General features: G+C 47.3%; 5 protein-coding genes across 5 annotated transcripts; 1 reads left to right on the forward strand and 4 right to left on the reverse strand.

Moving 5' to 3' along the window:
* Positions 1-345: 345 nt before the first annotated feature.
* On the reverse strand, positions 346-698 carry SETTUDRAFT_20998 (uncharacterized protein; the record flags this gene model as incomplete). The annotated part of the gene is made up of 2 exons (XM_008028763.1): positions 346-438; positions 513-698. 2 exons carry the CDS (start codon positions 696-698, stop codon positions 346-348), a joined length of 279 nt encoding a protein of 92 aa, XP_008026954.1.
* A 9,282-nt stretch (positions 699-9,980) lies between these two features.
* Positions 9,981-11,301, forward strand: SETTUDRAFT_164121 (uncharacterized protein). The gene is made up of 3 exons (XM_008029679.1): positions 9,981-10,377; positions 10,434-10,903; positions 10,954-11,301. Exons 1-3 carry the CDS (start codon positions 10,185-10,187, stop codon positions 11,221-11,223), a joined length of 933 nt encoding a protein of 310 aa, XP_008027870.1. The 5' UTR covers positions 9,981-10,184; the 3' UTR covers positions 11,224-11,301.
* Positions 11,302-12,577: 1,276 nt separating this feature from the next.
* Positions 12,578-14,802, reverse strand: SETTUDRAFT_164122 (uncharacterized protein). Its single transcript, XM_008029680.1, has 10 exons — positions 14,578-14,802; positions 14,492-14,514; positions 14,348-14,429; positions 14,268-14,293; positions 14,146-14,210; positions 13,992-14,089; positions 13,831-13,941; positions 13,646-13,760; positions 12,845-13,592; positions 12,578-12,786 (listed from the first exon to the last, which is right to left on the reverse strand). The coding sequence occupies exons 1-10, from the start codon at positions 14,755-14,757 to the stop codon at positions 12,660-12,662; spliced, it is 1,575 nt and encodes a 524-aa protein (XP_008027871.1). The 5' UTR covers positions 14,758-14,802; the 3' UTR covers positions 12,578-12,659.
* Positions 14,803-16,087: 1,285 nt separating this feature from the next.
* Positions 16,088-18,106, reverse strand: SETTUDRAFT_90047 (uncharacterized protein; the record flags this gene model as incomplete). The annotated part of the gene is made up of 2 exons (XM_008029681.1): positions 16,088-17,249; positions 17,310-18,106. 2 exons carry the CDS (start codon positions 18,104-18,106, stop codon positions 16,088-16,090), a joined length of 1,959 nt encoding a protein of 652 aa, XP_008027872.1.
* Positions 18,107-18,532: 426 nt separating this feature from the next.
* On the reverse strand, positions 18,533-18,922 carry SETTUDRAFT_91349 (uncharacterized protein; the record flags this gene model as incomplete). Its single annotated transcript, XM_008029682.1, has 1 exon — positions 18,533-18,922. The coding sequence occupies one exon, from the start codon at positions 18,920-18,922 to the stop codon at positions 18,533-18,535; it is 390 nt and encodes a 129-aa protein (XP_008027873.1).
* Between the last annotated feature and the right edge of the window lie 521 nt (positions 18,923-19,443).

Genomic DNA, 19,443 nt, shown 5'->3' on the forward strand with positions numbered 1-19,443 from the left:
AGTGGTTTCCTGCTCGTACAGCATCAACCCAGCTTGTTTGTATAGCTCCGTTGGCTGCCTTGAAGATGAGAGAAGGACTCAATACGCTCCCATCCGAACAAATACACGCCACAACGGTGATCCACTCACTTGAGCCATCCTCAAGCGGTTGGCGTACCCCCTTTTTATCCCAACGTGCCTTAGAGAAGATACGCTTTGTTCTGCCAATCCTTCCAAGTTGAAACCCCTTTTCGTCCATATTGAATATATGGGAGGGTTGGACGTTGTACTCCTCTATCTTTTCAACCAGAAGCTTGAAATACAAGCTGTACTTGGCTCCTGAATCGGCGTTGCAACGAAGTTTGCTCATCCCCTTGCTGTGGGCAGAGATGAGATGGTTGGGGTGCCGGCGGATGAACCGGTCAACCCAGCTTTCTGAAACCGGCTTTCCAGCCAAATCTGAAGCAAAGCGTTGTATCATTTCCTTCGTAGGTGGCCAAACGTCGTTCGGTAAGCGTATCGATGTATCGTACAAGCTCCTTCTCGTGTTGTGGATGGAGGGAGAGGTTGCGCACGCCATAGGCCTTAGTTTCGCCGCGGTGTCGTCTCATCAACGTCATTCGTGCTACACCATGCTTTTTCGCGATTGCTTGATACGAGAATTTATCTCCTGGTTCTCGCGATTCGATTTCTGCAATCGCTTCTTGAATCGGGTCCATATTGGTTGAGTTTTGACGCGTTGAAGTTTTGTTGTTGTGGTGGTGGGGGTGCTCAACTGGCGATGGTGCTCATCTGGTGCACGGGCACTGTAATCTCTACCTAGTTTACAGAGGATCTGCCACGCGACTAGGTGATCTAAGTTAGTCCTACTAGCTAGACGAACAACGATCTAGCGCTTGACTGGCTTCGTCACTTTGATTCCTATGCGCGGCCTGTGGGGACGCATAGGCTGCTTATTATTGACGGCCATGAGAGCCACTGCTCGGTGGATTTCCGAGATCTCTGCGAAGAGATGAAGATAATCCTCCTCTGTAGTGTGGGTGGTCAATGCGTGCAACGGGTCAGACAATGCAACACCCCCTGCATCTCCCAAAGTAGAACCCACCAATTTCAAATCCCCACAACTCCACCACTATGACAGCTATCGAAAAAGCGCTTGCGGCAATTAATTCGCAAAGTCTAGAAGGACAAATCTCGTACCGTGCAGCTGCAAGAATATATAGTGTTGCAGCATCAACTTTAACGCGTCGCCACTAAAATAAAACGCAGTCGCGTGCAGCCACTGCACACCTACGACGACTACTCTTACTATAACAAGAGAAATACCTTGTCTAGCACATAGAAAAACTCTCTAAGCGTAGTACTCTACTGTCCTAAGAGATAATTAAAAAATATATTGCTAATATTGTAAAAAGACAGCTATCTAACAGCTAGGTTACAAGATTTCTTTAGCGGAACAGAGAGAAAATTATCACTAGAAACACCGCTGGCATTAACTAAAACCGCAAAAAAGCTGACGATTTTGAAGATTACTATAATTACTTCTATCTACTTCACAATTATATCGAGAAATACGATATCTAGCCGCAAAATATCTATAATATGGACGAAAAGGGCTTTCTCTTTAGTGTCACTTTAAGGACTAAAAGGGTGTTCTCTAAGAGACTTTAGGATAAAAAGAAAGTTCGAGCAGCTGTTAGAGACAGCAGCAGGGAGTGGATAACAACTTTAGACTATATTTGTGCTAACGGGAGCTAGATATCGCCTATGATAATCTTTGAGAGCAAAGCTGGACTTCGAAACAACTAGGTAGAGCACCTAGATCCTTCCCAACACTAGATGTTTTTTGCTACTAGCGACTCGGGCTAGAGTAACAATATCCTAGGGCTATCTTAGCTTAAGCAGGTGTTTTAGCGCCAAACGAAAGACAAAGCAAAGCGCGATTATTAGTTGCTGATCCTAGACAGTTATGGGAGTCATCAGACTCCAAGTTTTCAAGAGTTTTGTAACTCTAACAGGATTCTCCTAGCTACTCTCCCTTCCTACTCATCTCACCAACTCTAGCCACTCGACGTTAGCATGTTTAAGCCCCTCTCGAGCGCGTATACTAAAAAACTTAATAGTCTATCCTACTATAGTCAAGGCTTAGTAGAGGTGCACAAAAGTGACTTTTTATAGTTATTTTAGGCGGCGTGGACACAGGCGTTCACGTCTAACAAGATACTAAGCTGTTTTTAAGCTACTAGCGTCCACCTGTAGGATAGTAATACCGTGCTTAAACATCTTAAAAAGTTAACACTATAACAAGATATTAATCTAGAACTTGGAGAGCATGGTGATAGGGATACTGCAAGAGAGCTATCTGATTTTCTAGACAAAACTATAACGGGTTGTGCTAAAGTTATAGTCTCTGCAGTAAAAGACACTATTGCTTCACTTTAGGTTAACAACGAGATTTTGCACCACGAAAACACTAATCTACGAGAAGTACTTGCTATTAAAAATTATCTAAAGAAGCAAAAGAAGCCTCTAGAGCTCTAGCAAAGCAAGCAGTATCATACTCCAGCGGTGGTGTGGAGTCCTAGGACAATAGAAGATGCGAGAGCTCAAGAACGTTAAAAAAAACACCAAGAAGAGCTTAAAAAACTCTAAAAAAAAAGAGAAACAATAGGAACGAGCTGCTAGTATAGCTCTACGAGAAAAATTAATAGACGAGGCAAGCACTGCGCGGGAGTTAAAGAAAATAGCAAGGGATAAAGAGAGAGAAGTGAGGGCCAAAGAACTCTAGTTAAGACGCGCCTAAAAAGCTCGCGATCGCGCAGTCGCAACTTTAAAAAAAGCTTGCGATAAGCAAAATATACCTAAACGAAAAGCTTTATCGTCTCAAAAGTCAAAAAAGTCAAAGGGTGGTGGTGATGCAGGCAGCCAAAGTGGTGGTGCGTCTGCATCGTCGGCTGCGCAGCCCACCACCAAAACAACGATGCGTGGCCGCAACATCAAACTGCCAAAGAAATTTGAGTAGATAGGATTGTTTTTTGAACTATTTAGACTACTCTACTAAAAAATCTCGTAATAATAGCTTTTGTATGGTGCTCTACAGCCTCATTTTTAATAGGCAGACATTTTAGTGGTGGTGTTGCATTGTCTGACCCGTTGCACGCATTGACCACCCACACTAAGCGTTGCGATACGCTAGCTTGCGAAAAGCGCTTAGCTTGTGATGCAATTAGCAACAATACTTATAGAGGAGAATAAGAAGCTACGTGCAGAAGTCTAGCGTTAATAATAACAGCAAGAATAGCCACGTTAATATATTGCTTTTAGTGGAGCTCTTAAGGTGCGATAGGCTTAGTAGCTTACTATAGAGGCAGAAAGAGTGGTTGTAGAGGCTAAATAGGGTGAGAGCAGTTAGCGACGTTAGCGCGCGCCGCTAACGTGCACAAAGTGCCACGTTTAAGGTTATAAAAGAACTTAGTGTAGAGCTAGATAATAAATTATATTTTTTAAGTTTTATCTTATTTTATTACGTTGTTGTGACTTAATTGCGTAGAACGTTAGGTCAAGTTTAATAGGGTGGGCCACTGACTGATGTGGGCCGCTTACTGATAAAACACGTTAGTCTTTAGCGCTTACCTAAACTATAAGATAAGCTATTGTTATTAAGGATAAGATTTAGCTATACTAACTTTGTTACAGAGACTATGGATAGTTAAATTAAGTATTTAAATTTTAATATAGCTAAATTAATAAAAGCGGAATGAAAATTGAACGTATAGGTTATCTATTCTATATATACTTACAGTTTTCAGAATTCCTATATCTATAATTTTTTATATTAAATACTTAACCCTTGACTTATAATATCTAGGCCTTGTGATAGCTAATTAGATTACACTCCCTCCTAATTCTACTAATAGCTCTATTTATTCTCTTTAGGATTGTAACGGGCTAGGTAGCCCGCTACAGTACAGATAGCGGTGGCTATCTTATGTATCAACTACGCAACGATATCAGCAGCTCTGATATCTTGTGCCAGCCTTTTTGGCGCGGTGGGCGCGTTGTAGTTGCGTGCGCAGTCTAATAGGACTCGACCCGTTACAAGGATATAAATATAGGTGACGTAGATTGTAAGTCTGCTCTAGCTAGATTAGAAGTATGTATATTTACTATAAGAATAGAATTTTACTAATATCGTTTTAGACAATACTTAAATGTAAAGATATAAATGCTTAGGCCTATGCTAGGCATTACACGCAAAAGGTAATACTAAAAGTTCTTATCTTCTACACTTAGAACTAATAGTAAGTTAGTGTAGACTTAATAATAGCTGTAAAGGGTTGTAGAACTAAGAGAAAAATTAGTGTGATTACTAGTATAATTCGCGTTAGTAAAAAGACGTAGCACTCTTGAACACTAATTACTTTTGCTTTGTCTATAGAAGTAAAGTTAGTGTATTTATATGTCTAGCTGGCAAAGGCGTATAGTATATAGGTGTTACAAGGTAACAAGAAGGATCCTCTCCTTGACAACGGACGGGAGATAGGAAGCCTATGGGCGTCCACGTCAGAAGGTAACGATCAGCGCGGGGCGCGGATCACGTGACTGACATCTCGCCAAGACGCGACATCTTGCCAAGAAGACAGATGCCACGACCTCGGGAGATGCCAGGACATCTCGGACATCTCTAGATGCCAGGCCTCTGGGAGATGCCACAGATGTCAGGGCCAGAGGCAATGGGTATAAGAATGGGTTGGATTTCATTATTACACTCGTTGTGGTCAACTCTTCAGAATAGTTCATCTCTTACACAGATTGATACTAGTTATTCTATCTTAGTATAGAATTGATTGTTCATTCTTTTGGTTAAATCCTATAACTCTTTTCCACATAGCACTTCGCAAACAATCACACGGACTACCGCTTTAGTCTACTCGCCCTAACCCGGACCGAGACCAGAGAAGTATAGCCGACCCCCGTGTAACAATAGGACTAAAAGTTTGTAGGTAACCTTGTCTTTAAAGACTAGAAGTTGAAGAGTCCCTACTTATAGATTAACTAGTTAATAATAAAATGGTCTCCTCTAGATAGGCTATATGTTAACTCGCAATTATTTAACGATCTAATTGTAAGAGGCTACGCCTAAAGTGTGTGTGTGATCGAGTATATCTATACGACTACCTAGACTTCAAGAAGCTTGAAGTCTTGTTACTGCCTTTTTGGCAATGGATGGCGTAAGTAGTCGTACGCTCGGCCCGTTGGGCCCGCCCATTACACTAATATTGCTAAAGTATAAAGCAAAGTTGTAGAGTTATAGTAATAGTAGAATTACTATAGAATTAGTCGATAACTTATAGGGTATCTAAGAGAACAAAATAATATATTTTGTATAGAAGATAGTGTAGCTATAGTTTTATCTATAAGGACAGCTATACTAGAAGTATAGCTAGAAGTATAGCTTACTAGTTATTAGGAAATGCGTAACTAAATTACATAATTAGATAAATTAGACTAGTAGACTAGTAGTCTAATTGCTTCTAGTCTAAGATAAAGTTTAACTTAAATAGTAATGTTAGCTATAGGATAGAAATTACTGTCTATAGAATGGTGCAAAGACACCTGACTAGAACACTAGTATAATACGCTGTATGCGTTAGTTATATTGAATATTCTATTTGCCTATAAAGTTTAAAGTCTTAGGTTTAAGACGTAGGGAAAAGACTATATTAAATTCTACTCAAGTGCTAGAGTTAAGTAAGTGTAATTAGTATAGATATGTTCATATTACACTACTTTTACTATAAGCTTTTAGTTATTTTATTGCGTTATTTAACTGCCTATTATAAGGCATAACTACAAGTAGAAATAATTCCTAATAATGTATACTGCTTTCTTATTACCATATCTAGGTTATAGGGCATAATAACTTGAATATTATGTATTGATACTCTATTACGTTATAGAATCTGCTTTGTTAGTAAATTAAAATTACTTTTAAAATATAAGCCTAGAAATAAATTTTATGTTATAGAAATAATGGTGAAAGAAGGGCTAAAGATAAGTAGGTAAGGCGAACGTGCTAATGAATGCGGACCTACTACGCTTTTAGCTTAGTACCTACTAATCTAGAAGAAAAGGCAAGATCCTAGAAAACTCTGTAGCGCCTAGCACTAGACTATAATATCTTAAGGAGAGACAGAAATTAGAATCTAATTAGCACGCTAATAATTAACCCCTATTGAGAGAGAAATGCAGTATAACTTGTCACCGAGAGCAGTCTTTTTACGATTGATAGATCCACTCTGCATCAGCACTGTCTCCGCCGCCACCGTAAGCCTGTGATACTGCATAGACGATATTACTAAAAAAGAAACTTATCCAATACGCTGATTGCTGATTGCATACAGGTACGTTTCTGCGAAACGCTAATTTACAGTAATGATGATCTCTGCATGTTTCACAATCTGACTTACTCGTTAGTCAGCTTGCCACTACAACCATGAAGTCATCTCTTACGATCTTCGTCGGCTTGATGGCCTTGCTTATCGGTCCTGCCCTGGCATGGGATGTCTGCGACGATTGCGCTACAGGTTTTAGGACCAAGACACGTTATCGTCGCTGTGGAAATGGCATCACAAAACACTGCACTTTGTATTGCAACCGCGATACTATTGGCACTGGGAAACAAGCGTGCTGTGTATGTATTTCTCGGTTAGACAAAAAAGGTGATTTTTTTCACTAACTTGGACAGAATTTTGGCTGTTGAAAAGGGCTATTCGTAGCAACCATGCCGAGCAATCGGATGACGCACTATGCTAACCTTTTTCTTTGCATGTTGCGCTCTGGTGCTGTTTTTAGTTCTTGACGTGTCTACAGGTTTTGCATACGCAGCTGATGCACCCGAAATCTTGTATCATATATGGTTCTTTCAACCCGCTTTCTATTTTTGGTTGCACAGGACGCTAGCTGCCAATGCAGGAATCCGCTGATCGAAAGTTTGCATCCTGGGATGGTAGTACGGAGGTGACTGTCAAAAGTTCTTGCTGACAGGGGTGCATTGATTACCGCCGAAAATAGGGCTAAAGCTATGTAGATCAGTCCCGCCGCCCCTCTTTATACTTATTGCTACCTTTAAGTTTAATAATTTCTTAAATATAAAACAAAATACGCTCTATTTAAGCTTAAACTTAGTATTAAAGTAGCTTATTCTAGTACTATTACTATACTTTTATTCTTTTTACTTAACCTTTTAGTACGCCTTTTTGTATTATTCTTCTTTTAAGCTATAGCTAAGCTATTTAAATAGTATTAAAATTAGGTAAATTACTTAGCTATAAAAGCTACTTTACCTTAGTATTCTAGTATATAGTTCTTTAAGTATAGTAAGTAGTTATATAAAAGTGCTTAATCTTTTTAAATAAAAATATATACATTTTTTTAGCACTCTTTTATGAAAGAGATTAGTATTAAGATAAGAACTTAAATTTAGTAATACTACTAATTAATACTACTATAACTACTTTTATAAGCTAGCTTACTTATATCTTTTACTTATTTCTATTATAAAACTTTACTAGGCTTATTATATAATTTAAGCTTTTTTATATTTATTATAAGCTTTTACACTTCTCTTGTAAAAGGCTTTAGAGTCTTATTTAACTTTCCAATTTGGAAAGTAGTTTTTTTTTTTTATATAGTCTTAGGCTTTTAGATATAATAAAAACTTTGATAGTTATTTATAAAGTAGCTCTAAAATTCAAATTTAGAGTAGCTTTCTCACTACTTTTAAATAATACTTTTAATAAAACCTTTATCTAAGCGTTACTATATATAATAGCTGCTATAATAATCGTTAAGAATAATAAAAGTCTTATTTAACTAAATGAGATTTTTTAATTCTTAAGTATATAATCTTTGTAAGGAAAATACTACTTAAGTCTTTTTTATTTCATTTTTATTATTAATTTAGGATTTTTTATTAGCTTTATTTTATTATGACTAGCTACTTAAAAGACTTTTTATATAGTGAATGATAAAGTATTATAGCTATAAATACTAAGATTACTAGTAATATTATTGTAGCTTTTTTTATACTTATTATAGTATAGGTTCTTAAAAGTAGTATTATATATTTTCTCTTATTTATAAAGGTAGCTTATACGTAAGGTATCTTTAAAGTATTATAAAAAGATTTTAATTAAGCGTACGTTAGGCACAAAGCCTAATTAGTAGGCTTTACTATAAATCAAGTTAATTATATATAGTAATATACTTGTTATTTTTATAATTCCATGTATAAATTGACTACTAAAAGGTAACTTTAATATAATAATAAAAAAGTAGATTAATATATCTATATTCAGAGCTATAGTAAATTAAAAATACTTAAAAATAAGTATATAAGCTATTGCTAGCTTTAAAGAATTGGTATAGGCACTAAGAATAGTTAGGCTAATAGGCTAGCGGCTTAGCGTGGCGCTAGCAAGAACTTTTGACAGTCACCTCCGTATGGCCTGTCAAAAGGCACTCACCGCCTTTTTCTGCGCTTGGTGCGATAATCTCTATCTCCTTGAACCTTTTGTTAATCTGCAGCACACAGATACCTTTGCATTCCGTGCGGTTACACACATATATAATGAACGAGTTCCCCGCTGCGCATTCATGTAAAACTCCAGAAAAAGCATTCTGAGTATACTTTGTATTTATCTTTCCTGTATCTTAAGACGACCAAATACCCGCAATAATGAAGTCGTTTTCTGCAATTTTTGTCACCTTGACTACTCTCGCCATGTGTTCAACTGGTGTACTTGGACGTAAACAGCAGATGTGTCTTCCATGTGGCCAGCAGGGTGAATATGATGTTTCAATTCCTTGTCCAGCCGGCAAGAAAGGTGGCTGGTCAGGCCGAGTGTCGTGTCCGACTGCTGAATCATTGATATGCCACGTATGTATCTCGTGCTGCTTCGGATGCTGAGCCATACTAATACATGCATAGGAAGTTGACTGTCATTGATTGCATGGTTCTGCCGATATCCCTCTTCAATAGGTTATGGTTGGTGGTCTGGAAGGGTGTCAGCTTCTGGCGGCTGGCTCACATGTCAAGTCGTGTATCCCCAAAATGTAGCGAATTGAGGTCAGGATGGTGTTCCCTTGTGGACTGTTTTTTATTTTCGAAATTATGCAAAATCTGATTCAGGCGAGGAATGCTGCGTCCGTGTAAGGCCGCTATAATCTGACGTGATGTGTAGCCCAAGCTCATGGGCACTGATACGATAGCGAATTCGATTACAGGTCAGACGTTGATGACATGTGTTTTTGAGCTGTGGGGTGCACCTTGGCGTTGCATAGTGACATGCGGAGACCCTCTTTAGACACAATGTCAAGAAGGGCTGAAGTGTCTCGTTTTTCAAAGAGTCGTCTAAAGAACAACCAGGGTCAGAACTCGAATAAGCTAGGGGGTTTTACACACGGGCCGGTTGCAGTTTACATACGGGTGCACACACCGACAACTTCCAAGTCTTGGCCCTTGTGCAAATCTGTCGGTGAATTCCCACGTATACGGAGGAACTTGTTATTAATGTGTCACTCTATAGCCACGCGGCCATGCAGGACAACAACACAACAAAGTTAAATGTTGTCCTCGTCAAGCTCAGCGGCAGCGATTATGAGATTAAAGTATGTATCGTATAGAGTCAAGGTTACAATATCCCACTGTTGGAAAAGAGAGTGAAGAGAAGGGGAAATACGTGGATAATGGGTGGGGGCCGCGACAGATATGAACTCGTTCGTATAAGTATGAGTGGTTATGTAAATACTAGACGTAATGTGCTCGATAAAGGGGGGCGGTATATGTTGCAATGGGGCTACTACTAGTACAAGCACACAGGAGTGACTATTGGTGATAGACACATAGATGCTAGCATGCTTGGTGTTGAGTGGATGCAATGCATCCCACTCACTGGCCGGCCGCACCTTGGACCGGGCCGGTCGTCGCTGTGGCTTTGCACATGCGATTGCGCGACGCCACACTTTATCGTGACGATAAGTATCCAGTTTTTGGCAAGATATCTGCCACGTCTCGTCTGGGCTCCATGGACGTGTAGCTTGATCGGCTTCTTACCTAAGTACGTACATAGATACTTGCTTGCAGCCTTCAACCCCGCATCCCCTCGACAGACGCATCTCGTCAGCTCGGATATCCCCCCACCATGGCCCCCTCTGCCGTTCAAGTGGAGCCAAGACAGCTGCCGCAGACCAAGCAGCTGGTCCCACGCTCCAAAGAAGACGCATCCAAGGAGTTGACGCCCCTCCAGGCCATCTCGCAGGGCATGTGTCTTCCCAGCGTGCCGCTCTTCTCGTCGTACGACAAGCAGCGCGCATGGATCCTGTCTCACATGGCTGGTCAGTCTTAGCATAGATACAGCATCCGTCGACATGCACTTGGTAACACGGCACAGGCGCCTTTCGTATCTTCGCCAGGAACGGCTTCACCGAAGGCATGAGTGGCCACATTTCCGTCCGCGACCCCGAGAACCCCCACACCTTCTGGACAAACCCACTCGGAAAGCACTTTGGCCTGATCAAGGCATCAGACATGGTGCTCGTTGACTACGAGGGCAAAGTAGTCGGCGGCAACCAAAGCAGGCCCGCCAACGCTGCCGGCTTCCTGATCCATTCGGCGGTGCACAAGGCACGGCCCGATGTCAATGCAGCGTGCCACTGTCACGGCAGGGCAGGCAAGGCCTGGAGCGCTTTTGCGAGGCCGTTGGAGATGCTCAACCAGGACGCCTGCTACTTTTATGGCGACGCCCAAGCCGTATACAAGGACTTTGGCGGTGTTGTCTTCAGCGAGGAAGAGGGCAAGAGACTGGCCGCCGCCTTGGGGCCAAAAGGCAAAGCCATGGTCCTGCGTAACCACGGCTTGCTGGTAGGTGCCAGCTTCCCATTGCTCATGCTGCATCCGCTAACTCTTCCCAGACGGTAGGAAGCACAGTTGATGAAGCAGCATACCTCTATACGCTGATGGAGCGCTCGTGCCAAGTCCAGCTACAGGTCGAAGCTGCTGCCGCCAACGGCATTCCAAAGGTGTACGTGGATGACGACGCGGCATCCTACACCTTTGAGATGGGCAGCGATGCGGAGACGCTGTATTGGGAACTCCAGCCCGATCTCGAGTACGAATATGAAATGAGCAACGGCAACTTTGCGCACCCTGACTGCGATGAGGTTGTTTGGCCCGGATATTAGAGCACCCTTCACGACACTTTTGCAAATAGATAGGAATACTAGATGATAAAAGGTGCTCCAATGTTATGCCTCTTCCGCCTTGTCCGCTACCCGATGGCGCTTTTGAATCGTACTACTGGATATGCCAACTCTGCTATGACCGAGAGGTGCGGGCACCATTTCGGCACATGTTTCGGTATGCAGGAGACGGGGCTTGACTTCCACATCTACCATGTGCTGACTCTCTCGTCATTCGCAATGGTTTCATCCAGGATAACAAACTTTGACATGGGATGAAACTGGCGAAGCAAAAAGAAATTGCAGTAGACGTCACCCGCGCGGGCTGGTGGTGGCAAGCCATGCCGCCACATGCACCATGTATGTATATGTTTCACGCAGCCTTGGAATGAGACCGAGAGCCTCGACGGAAAACCCTCGTCAAGTCGGATCATGGCCAGCCATCGTGACATAGCGCCGCGTCCCCCGGATCCAATAACTCGCCCCCCCCCCAGCGACCACGACGGCTACGGCTGCCAAGGGTATTAATAGCGCAACACGTGCCGCCGCCATTCCCGCTTGGCCATCGCGCGTCGCCGTAGCCTGTCAACCCTGTCGCACGCGGCGTACAAAGGTCTCTGGCCAAAGTCATTTCCGATCCCTATCCCCATCACCTTGTGCATCCTGACTGTACTTACTTGCTGCATAAAAAGGGCTAACAAGGACGCAGTGCGACGGGGCCAAGACATGGAGGCGCTTTCCAGGCATTTCGAGCAAAACCACGACGATGCTGCTGAGTCTCCGGTTGCAGCACTTCTCACGGTGCCAGAAGTCATGGACCACACCCGCGTCTATCGTCCGTCCGAAAGGGCCAGAGCAAAGCAACCGTCTTGGCACCCCCGGCCGAACTAGCAGACTATTTCTACGCTGTTGCCAAGCATGGTCTTGACTGGGCCATTCTGCACAACCCCTTCCGTGCAATCAAGATATGTGCGCTTCTTGCAATGTACAATATAGTTGTCAACGTTTTCGCTCCTGCAAATCACACACCGGCCCTTTAGCCGACTCGACAATGTCGTAACCCATGAGACGCTGTCGAACCGTGCCGAGACAACAACGGGGACGCATTGGGAATGCGAGTATGAGCTCAAAGGCACAGACGGCCATGCTCACGACACACTGCATGCTCCCAACAACATCGCCTCCACTCCATTTGCAAAACGACCGTACCTACAGCCCGAGGCGCAGGCCTGGACTAAATGGACACCATCGACGTGGCAAAACTCCTTCAAAAGAGACTCCAGGTAGCTAGCCCAAATGCCTCATTCATTGCTCCTCGCAAATGCACATGTCAATATCAGTACGACGAATCAGGGCAATACTGTCATCATAATTTCATTCAAGTCGTCGTCATCTTGTATCTTCTAGGTGGACCAGCCAGTCTTTTACCAAAGATTCATTTAGCAAACGGCATGAGTCTTGCCCGTCTTGCCCTGCAGACTGTGCTTCTCTTCAAAGTGATCCGTGGCCTGCCTCTTAAAGATGGGACTGACGAGCGTCGAGCGGCGGCGCATAGCAAATGCATGTCTGGCATTCTGTTAGTATGTGCCATGGATCAAAATGCGCCCGGCCATGCAAAACTTACTGTCTCTGGTCTTCAATCTTCTTGGCATCGAGCGCGTCGAGTGTTTGCAAAGCTTGCCGAAAGTCTGCAAGTAGCGCGTCACACCGAGATTTGGTAAAGTCCTCACGGACAACGACACGCAGCATCTTCATCTTCTCCGAATGGGGCGCCATGGTGTAGGCGGGCACTACCCAGCCGCGCTCACGGAGCTGGTGTGCAATGGCAAACTCGTCGTACTGCTTGTCAAGATCCTCGTCAATGCGGCATGCGACGAGCGGGAGACCTTGGCCTCCGCGTTGGCTCATGATGACGAAGCCCATGGACTCGAGATTTGCGGCTAGGTAGTCGGCAATGCGTGTCAGGTTCAGCATTATCCTCCTGTAGCCACGCTTTCCAAGACGAATGAGCTGGTAGTACTGTCCGATAATCTGCGAGGCTCCACGCGAGAAGTTGAGGGTAAAGGAAGCCTGGTCAGCACCAAGATAGTTGATGGTGAAGACAAGCTCCTGGGGTAGGTATTGGGGGTCTCGCCAGACGACCCAACCCACACCAGGGTAAACAAGGCCATACTTGTGTCCTGAGGCGTTGATGGTGGTAACCTTGGGAAGACGGAAGTCCCAGAGAAGGCCGGGGTTGACAAAAGGAGCGACAAAACCACCTGAAGCAGCGTCGACGTGAATGTTGACATCAATGTCTCGCTCGACCAGTAGGTCATTGATGGCCTTGATGTCTTCATACTCGCCAGTGTATGTTGTTCCGAGAATTGCGCCTGTTGTGGATTAGCCACGCCCAAACATTGTGAATGATTGATTGAGTGCATACAAATGCCAATGGTGTTCTCATCAACCAAGTCTACGCATTCTTTGGGGTCAATGACGTAGCGATCGGGTGTACAGTAGACATATTTCTCTTCAATGTCAAAGTATCGGCATGCTTTCTGCAAAAACGAGGTTAGCATGATTGGTCTTGTAGCGCCGGTTGGTCGAGCTCAAAATGAAGCCACTTACCTCCCAGCAAACCTGCACTGCCGAGTTCATGATCAAGTTGGGCTTGTCGAAGGGCTTTCCCTCGGCCTTGCGCTTGTTTTGCCAAAGCTTCTTCATTGCCAGTACACCCAGCTAGACAGCGTCAGCTCCAAACTCTGGCTATTTGCTATTCTGGTACAAACCATAATGGCCTCTGAAGATCCAATTGTCGAAGTACCAATAATGTTTGCATCGTCTGTGCTCGGTGCGTTGAACAGTCGAGCAATCATGGAGACACATCCTGTATACAGCTCAGTCGGTGCCAGAAAAGCCTTTTGCTTGTTTTCGCGTACGTACGGTTCTGGATATCGGCGCTGACGGGGTATTCTTCGTAGTCAATAAAGTTCTTGGAGAAGGCGTCGCTGGATGGCACGGTTACTCGCAAGTTCAATAGAGGAGGAGCAGGTTATTTCGCATACACCATGAGCTTCTCAGCCTCGTCTTCCTGTGCAGAGTGTTGGCATTTAGCAGCTTGACAAGCATGGACTGGGGTGCATACCATGTAGGTGGTGACGAAAGAAGCCAAGTTGAGCGTTGGTGTTCCGTCGAGGGTAAGGTCATCCTTGATCATGCGGTAGGCCCTGAAGGAGAAGTGAGCGGCTTGTTGCAACGGGGCTGCTTGGAGGGCAGCAGCAGTACGTACACCTGGGGCGGCATCTCTCGCTCCTAGTTTTCCGGTCAGCTTGCGGGGCTTTGCAAAGGCCATGTTGAGAGCATGAACAAACTCACGGGCATCTCATGCCTGGGCAGGTCTTCGGCGGCATACCTGCTGCCATAGACGGTTGCCGTGAAGTCATCCAGCTCGTCGTCCGGGGTCAGATTGATGGTGCTGACGGCGGCAATGTCGTCGAATTGGGCCCTTTCCTCGTCAATCTCCTTGGAGGTGGCTACGCGGTTGATGTGCACCATGGTTGTGGATTGTTGGTGAACGAGGAGGGGGAGAGAGGGTGGTGGTGGGGGAGGGGAGGGGGGGGGATGGCGTAGGAGGAGGGGCAACGGGCAGCTTAATATGCCTCAAGACACGAACGCACATGTACGCGCGTAGGCAGGAGCTAATGTCGAGTGCTCGTAAGCCACAGGCCAATGTGCACTCTAGGACCGATAGCATCCGTGGCAGCTCAACAGCACAGCAGCAAGGGAGCACAGCACAGCACGGCGAGCGGGCGCCCCACCACCAAAGCGGCGCTTACCTCGTTCCACGGCGTGCGGCTGGCCGACTTGCAGCAGCTGATGGGTGCTCACAGCAAAGATGCGTCGCAGAGCGTGGCCGGGCGCCATGGCGGGGTACTGGGTTGATTGGTTGATTACTACCTGGATCCATGGTCTACTTAGGCGTCGACGTGCCTGGCTAAGCCTTTTTGCCTCGAAGCTTGTCTTGTGAGCAGCAACACAGCGCAGGCGCCCATGCACACCGCCCTTCACCCCCCTTGGCTGCTTGCGGACATGGGCTAGCTGCTTTGGGCCGGCTAAGAGCGGGGTAGAGGGGGGAGCCATGCCACGCCCTGCCATGCGCCGGGGGGGTTCCGCCCGCCACAACACCGCGGGTGCACCGCCCGATCCATCTCATGTCCCTACATGTCGGCCCCTCGTACTTGGTCGTATCATGGCTGTCGCTGTCGCTGTCGCTGTCGCTGTCGCTGTCGTGCCCTCTCCACTGCGCCATTTTCACACGCGCATGCTGTTGAGTCTTCCCGACACCCAACCGACTATATGTACGCCCAGTCTCCGCCCCCACACTCGACCTGGCATCCTTGGCTTTTTTCCGTCTGCCACGCATTGGCTCCCACCTGTCGTGCAACTTGGAAAAGAAGGTTGCGGGTACAACGCGGCGCGAACCTAGCATACACGTCCGCGGGCCACCATGCTTGTCATCGGGGGGGAGGGGGGGGGGCTATCCTTATGTACCAATCCCCACATAGGACCCCCCCGCTTCATCACCTCCATATGCCTTTCACCCATACTATTCATCCTACAGCCAACTTGCCGCCCTATACCACATCGCCCACCCAGCCTACAACATGGCTCATCCTCCGAGCCCCCTCCCCCCATTCATCCCTTAGTCCATGGATCCCAGTCTCATTGCACCAAAGACAAAAGGCCCCAAATATGTGTATTATCCGACCTGTCTCCAATACAGCACTGCCGCCGTTGCCTGTACTGGGGGTCCACGCCCATATATCTGTGTGTGTGTGTGTGTGTGGCATCCTCAGCCAACACGATTGCTGCTCGTCTTCCCACTTCAGATAATATTCGCTATGCTGATACGACTGGTGCTCGAGGGGGCTGGGCTGGGCTCCGACGCAGCTTTTGGCGGCGAATACGTGTCCGACGCAAGTTGCACTCGCTTGACGGGATTGTGTGGGGGTGGATAGTAAGTCGGTCCCTGTGTAGCTCGGTAGAGACGCTCGTCCACCAATTGCCGCACCAGGCCCTCCACCCGGCCCCAGTCGTCCCATTCTGCGCTTCCATTCAATCCTGCACCAAATGGCCCTCGTGACAATGGCGCCTCTCGCATCGCTTCTTCGCCTGCTGGTGACCTTGTCATGCCAGGCAGCGCATCCTGTCTGTACCCTGATGGCGCCATATTCGATCCTGCCCAGACCCAAGAATGCTCTAGACTACCCTGCGTGTCAGCACTCAGGTAGGCAATCATCTCCTCATCCTGTTCCAATTGTTTGCTGCCTCCCACACTATTCCGCACCTGGTCAAATAGCCGCTCTAGAAAAAAGCACATGTTCCTCCCGCAGCCTGCATTGATGTTGCGTGCACTGCCAATAGACCTCGACAGGTGTAAGCACACCAAAGCTGCATCATACTCGCCCCGGAAGCACAGTATCAGAATGCATCGCCACAGATGCAAGCATACCACATTGCTCGCAATCAACGCCGCATTCTCTGTCCATGCCTTGGCTGCGTCTAGCATCGAAGTGTTGCATGACACCCTCGACACGTACTTTGCCGTGTCTTGGGCCACAGACACGCACCGCTCCAGCGCGTTGCCCCGCTCCACAGCACCAGACACGGGTGAGAGGTTGCGCCGGTAGAGATGAAAGCGAGCCGAGAGTAGAACAAACACGGTCGGCAATGCCTTCGCGTCCAAAATAGCACTCGAGTCTGGCTGGTAAGCCTCTGGCAGGAGGAGGAGCTTGGAGCGAAGCTGTTCGTCAAAGCTTGCCATTGTCTGCGGGAGAATGGTGCTCGACTTGAGTGCCTGCTGCAACGGCGCGTAGAGGCGTGTCATGTGTATGGTAGCCACGAAATCGTTGAAGTGAGTTGCTTTTGTAAAGGGCCCAAAGGCCTCGTTAGGCTGAATGTAGCGGTCGTCTACCGATGTCGGAAGCGACAGCTCGCAATCGTTCTCGTTGATAAGCATTGGCCGATTCGTCTCGAGGGAAACCATGCTGTGTTCCAGTCAGCTGTGTGCACCTAGCCTGTACGTACGAGGCATGTCTGTGACTTACCGGTCACGGACGTAGACGGACCACCAAAGTCTACGTCTAACCTCGGCATCAAATGCAGACCAGCAGTCGAGTTCAGGGCTAATCTGTAACTCGTGTACAATCCTTACTGCAGATGCAAGCCAGATGGAGCCGAGAGAGCGTTGATTGCTCTCGGTTGCGAATATACTCATCAAGAGAGCCGCTTGAGCATGGACCATGGTGAGATGTTGGGGCCAAGGCTGAAGAGCAGAAGAGGCAGTGTCAAACATGGCCTGGCCTTCTTCTGGCATCCCTGGAGAGACTCTGTAGTCGGATCTGCGGCGCAGAGAACCACAGGCCAGTACTGCAAAGAACAAGCCAATCCATGCGCGAGAGCAACCGTCAAAGGTCCGCGCGGCATAAACTTGGTCAACCTTGTGCTGAAATGTGGGCCAGTGCAATGCAGGATACAGGCCGTGTATCGTGTCAAGGAAGGAGCGAGAAGAATAGGCATAGTCAGCATGCAGAGGTAATCGAGGCAGCGGCCAATCAGGCTCTGCAGTGCGCAGGTAGTCTTGATGGGGGGTACTGAAGACGCCGTGAGCATGCTCTCTGATGTTGTCGCGGACGCGATCAAAGTTGTCCAGGACGGGAACAGACACGCGCCGTGGGATTTGGGTGACGCCAGCGTGTATTTGGGAGTACCTGCGCTTCATATCCGTTCGCTCCGAGTCCATGGGACTCTGGTCTGCTACCCTTGTTCGGAGCTGCGAGTTTACGTGGGTCAACTCAGCAATTTGACTCTGGAGGTCCTGAACCTGTCTGCGCCAGATAAGCATCTTTGCCATGTCGCTCTACACAAGACGATGATGAATACGCACTTGATGGAAGACATGCGGCGGTTCGTCTCCTTGGTAAACTGACACCTATGGTTTCTGCTCGAGCATTCGGAACATGCAGAGGTCTCGGTAGCATCGCACTGTGAATTGTTGTCAGTGTGGAATCGACACAGGCCCGCCCCTCGCAATCCGCCAGCTCAAGCCATGCGTACAATCATGTACCTTCGCTAATCAGGCGCAGATGCCTGGAGATGCATGCTTGCTCCGTATACAGAGATGGGCCGTCGACGCCTGGGGCGAGCGCCCAAACAATGGCAAATAGGGCAGTGGGATTCTCCTCTGTCTGACTCTCTTTCTCGCTCCTACCAGCAGCCATGGTAGTGGCCGCATCCGCTGGGGACAAGTGGATCAAGGTGCTCTTTTGGGTCATTGCCGTCTCCTTGTGGATTCCAAGCTTACCTTTACTTTGCGTTCCCGACACGCATCGCACGAGGGGTCTTTCCTTCGCTGTCTGTAGGCTCTCTTTTGCGCGTTCAGATTGGTCGATGAGACCTGGGTTGGGGACATGGCCAGGCCGTTGCCATCGTGGTGTTGGACTTCGGATATGCCCGTCGAGGCCGTGCTGGGCGAAGCCGAATGGCGGTAGGAAGTGGATGGATACTTGGGCAGCCTGGAGTCCATGGGAGGCAGATTGGGTGCAGCAAGAAGAGCGGGCGGGCGAAGGGCTGGCTGGGCGGCGGCGGCAAAGGGATTGGCGGCAGATACCATGGTTTGTGGTGGTGATGGGCGGGTGGAGCTTGGGGGGGACTTGTGCATGATGCGGGACAGCACACGTGGTGGGGAGTTGTGCCGATGTCGAGGCTCGGGCTAGGATTGGTGGTGAGGGGTGTGGAGGGAATCAGGGTGCCGGCGCGGGATAGGAGCAGGTGGTATGGGTAGCGGGCGTGCACAAGGCTTCTCAGGATGGCCCCAGGGATTCGAAGACTGTGGTGGCACGAGGTAGATGCAGTCAGCCAATCAACGCGGGCGTCAATACATGATGCTGCCGTGGCGCAATGCGAGGTGCGGCGTGGGCTGGGGGGTGTGGATGGACAGGAAGGTGAAGGGCGAGGGGCCCCGTCTGAGCAAGTGCGGCGACGGGTACAGGCGCAGGCGGAGGCGGAGAGTTTGGTCGAGGTGGAGGCAACGACCTGAGGCGTATACAGGCTGCAGGCGCGATGGTCGGGCGGTGTTCCGTGTCGCTTGATCGAAAGCTCTCAGCCAACCAATGCTCCAGTGGGCGGCGAGTCCAAGCTTGGGGTAACAGTCGGGAAGGAGGGAGGGAGGGAGGGAAAGAG

Source organism: Exserohilum turcica (genome assembly GCF_000359705.1).
Source record: "Exserohilum turcica Et28A unplaced genomic scaffold SETTUscaffold_3, whole genome shotgun sequence".
In the NCBI taxonomy this organism is placed as follows: Eukaryota; Fungi; Ascomycota; class Dothideomycetes; order Pleosporales; family Pleosporaceae; genus Exserohilum; species Exserohilum turcicum.

Bases quoted from the DNA above. Each gene is read 5' to 3' on its own strand.
- SETTUDRAFT_164121 (XM_008029679.1), top strand. From the start codon at position 10,185: ATGGCCCCCTCTGCCGTTCAAGTGGAGCCAAGACAGCTGCCGCAGACC. The intron at 10,378-10,433 runs GTCAGTCTTAGC...AACACGGCACAG, and splicing joins GATCCTGTCTCACATGGCTG to GCGCCTTTCGTATCTTCGCC. The intron at 10,904-10,953 runs GTAGGTGCCAGC...AACTCTTCCCAG, and splicing joins TGCGTAACCACGGCTTGCTG to ACGGTAGGAAGCACAGTTGA.
- SETTUDRAFT_164122 (XM_008029680.1), bottom strand. From the start codon at position 14,757: ATGGTGCACATCAACCGCGTAGCCACCTCCAAGGAGATTGACGAGGAA. The intron at 14,090-14,145 runs GTACGTACGCGA...AGCTGTATACAG, and splicing joins CAGCGCCGATATCCAGAACC to GATGTGTCTCCATGATTGCT. The intron at 13,593-13,645 runs GTATGCACTCAA...AATCCACAACAG, and splicing joins TGAGAACACCATTGGCATTT to GCGCAATTCTCGGAACAACA.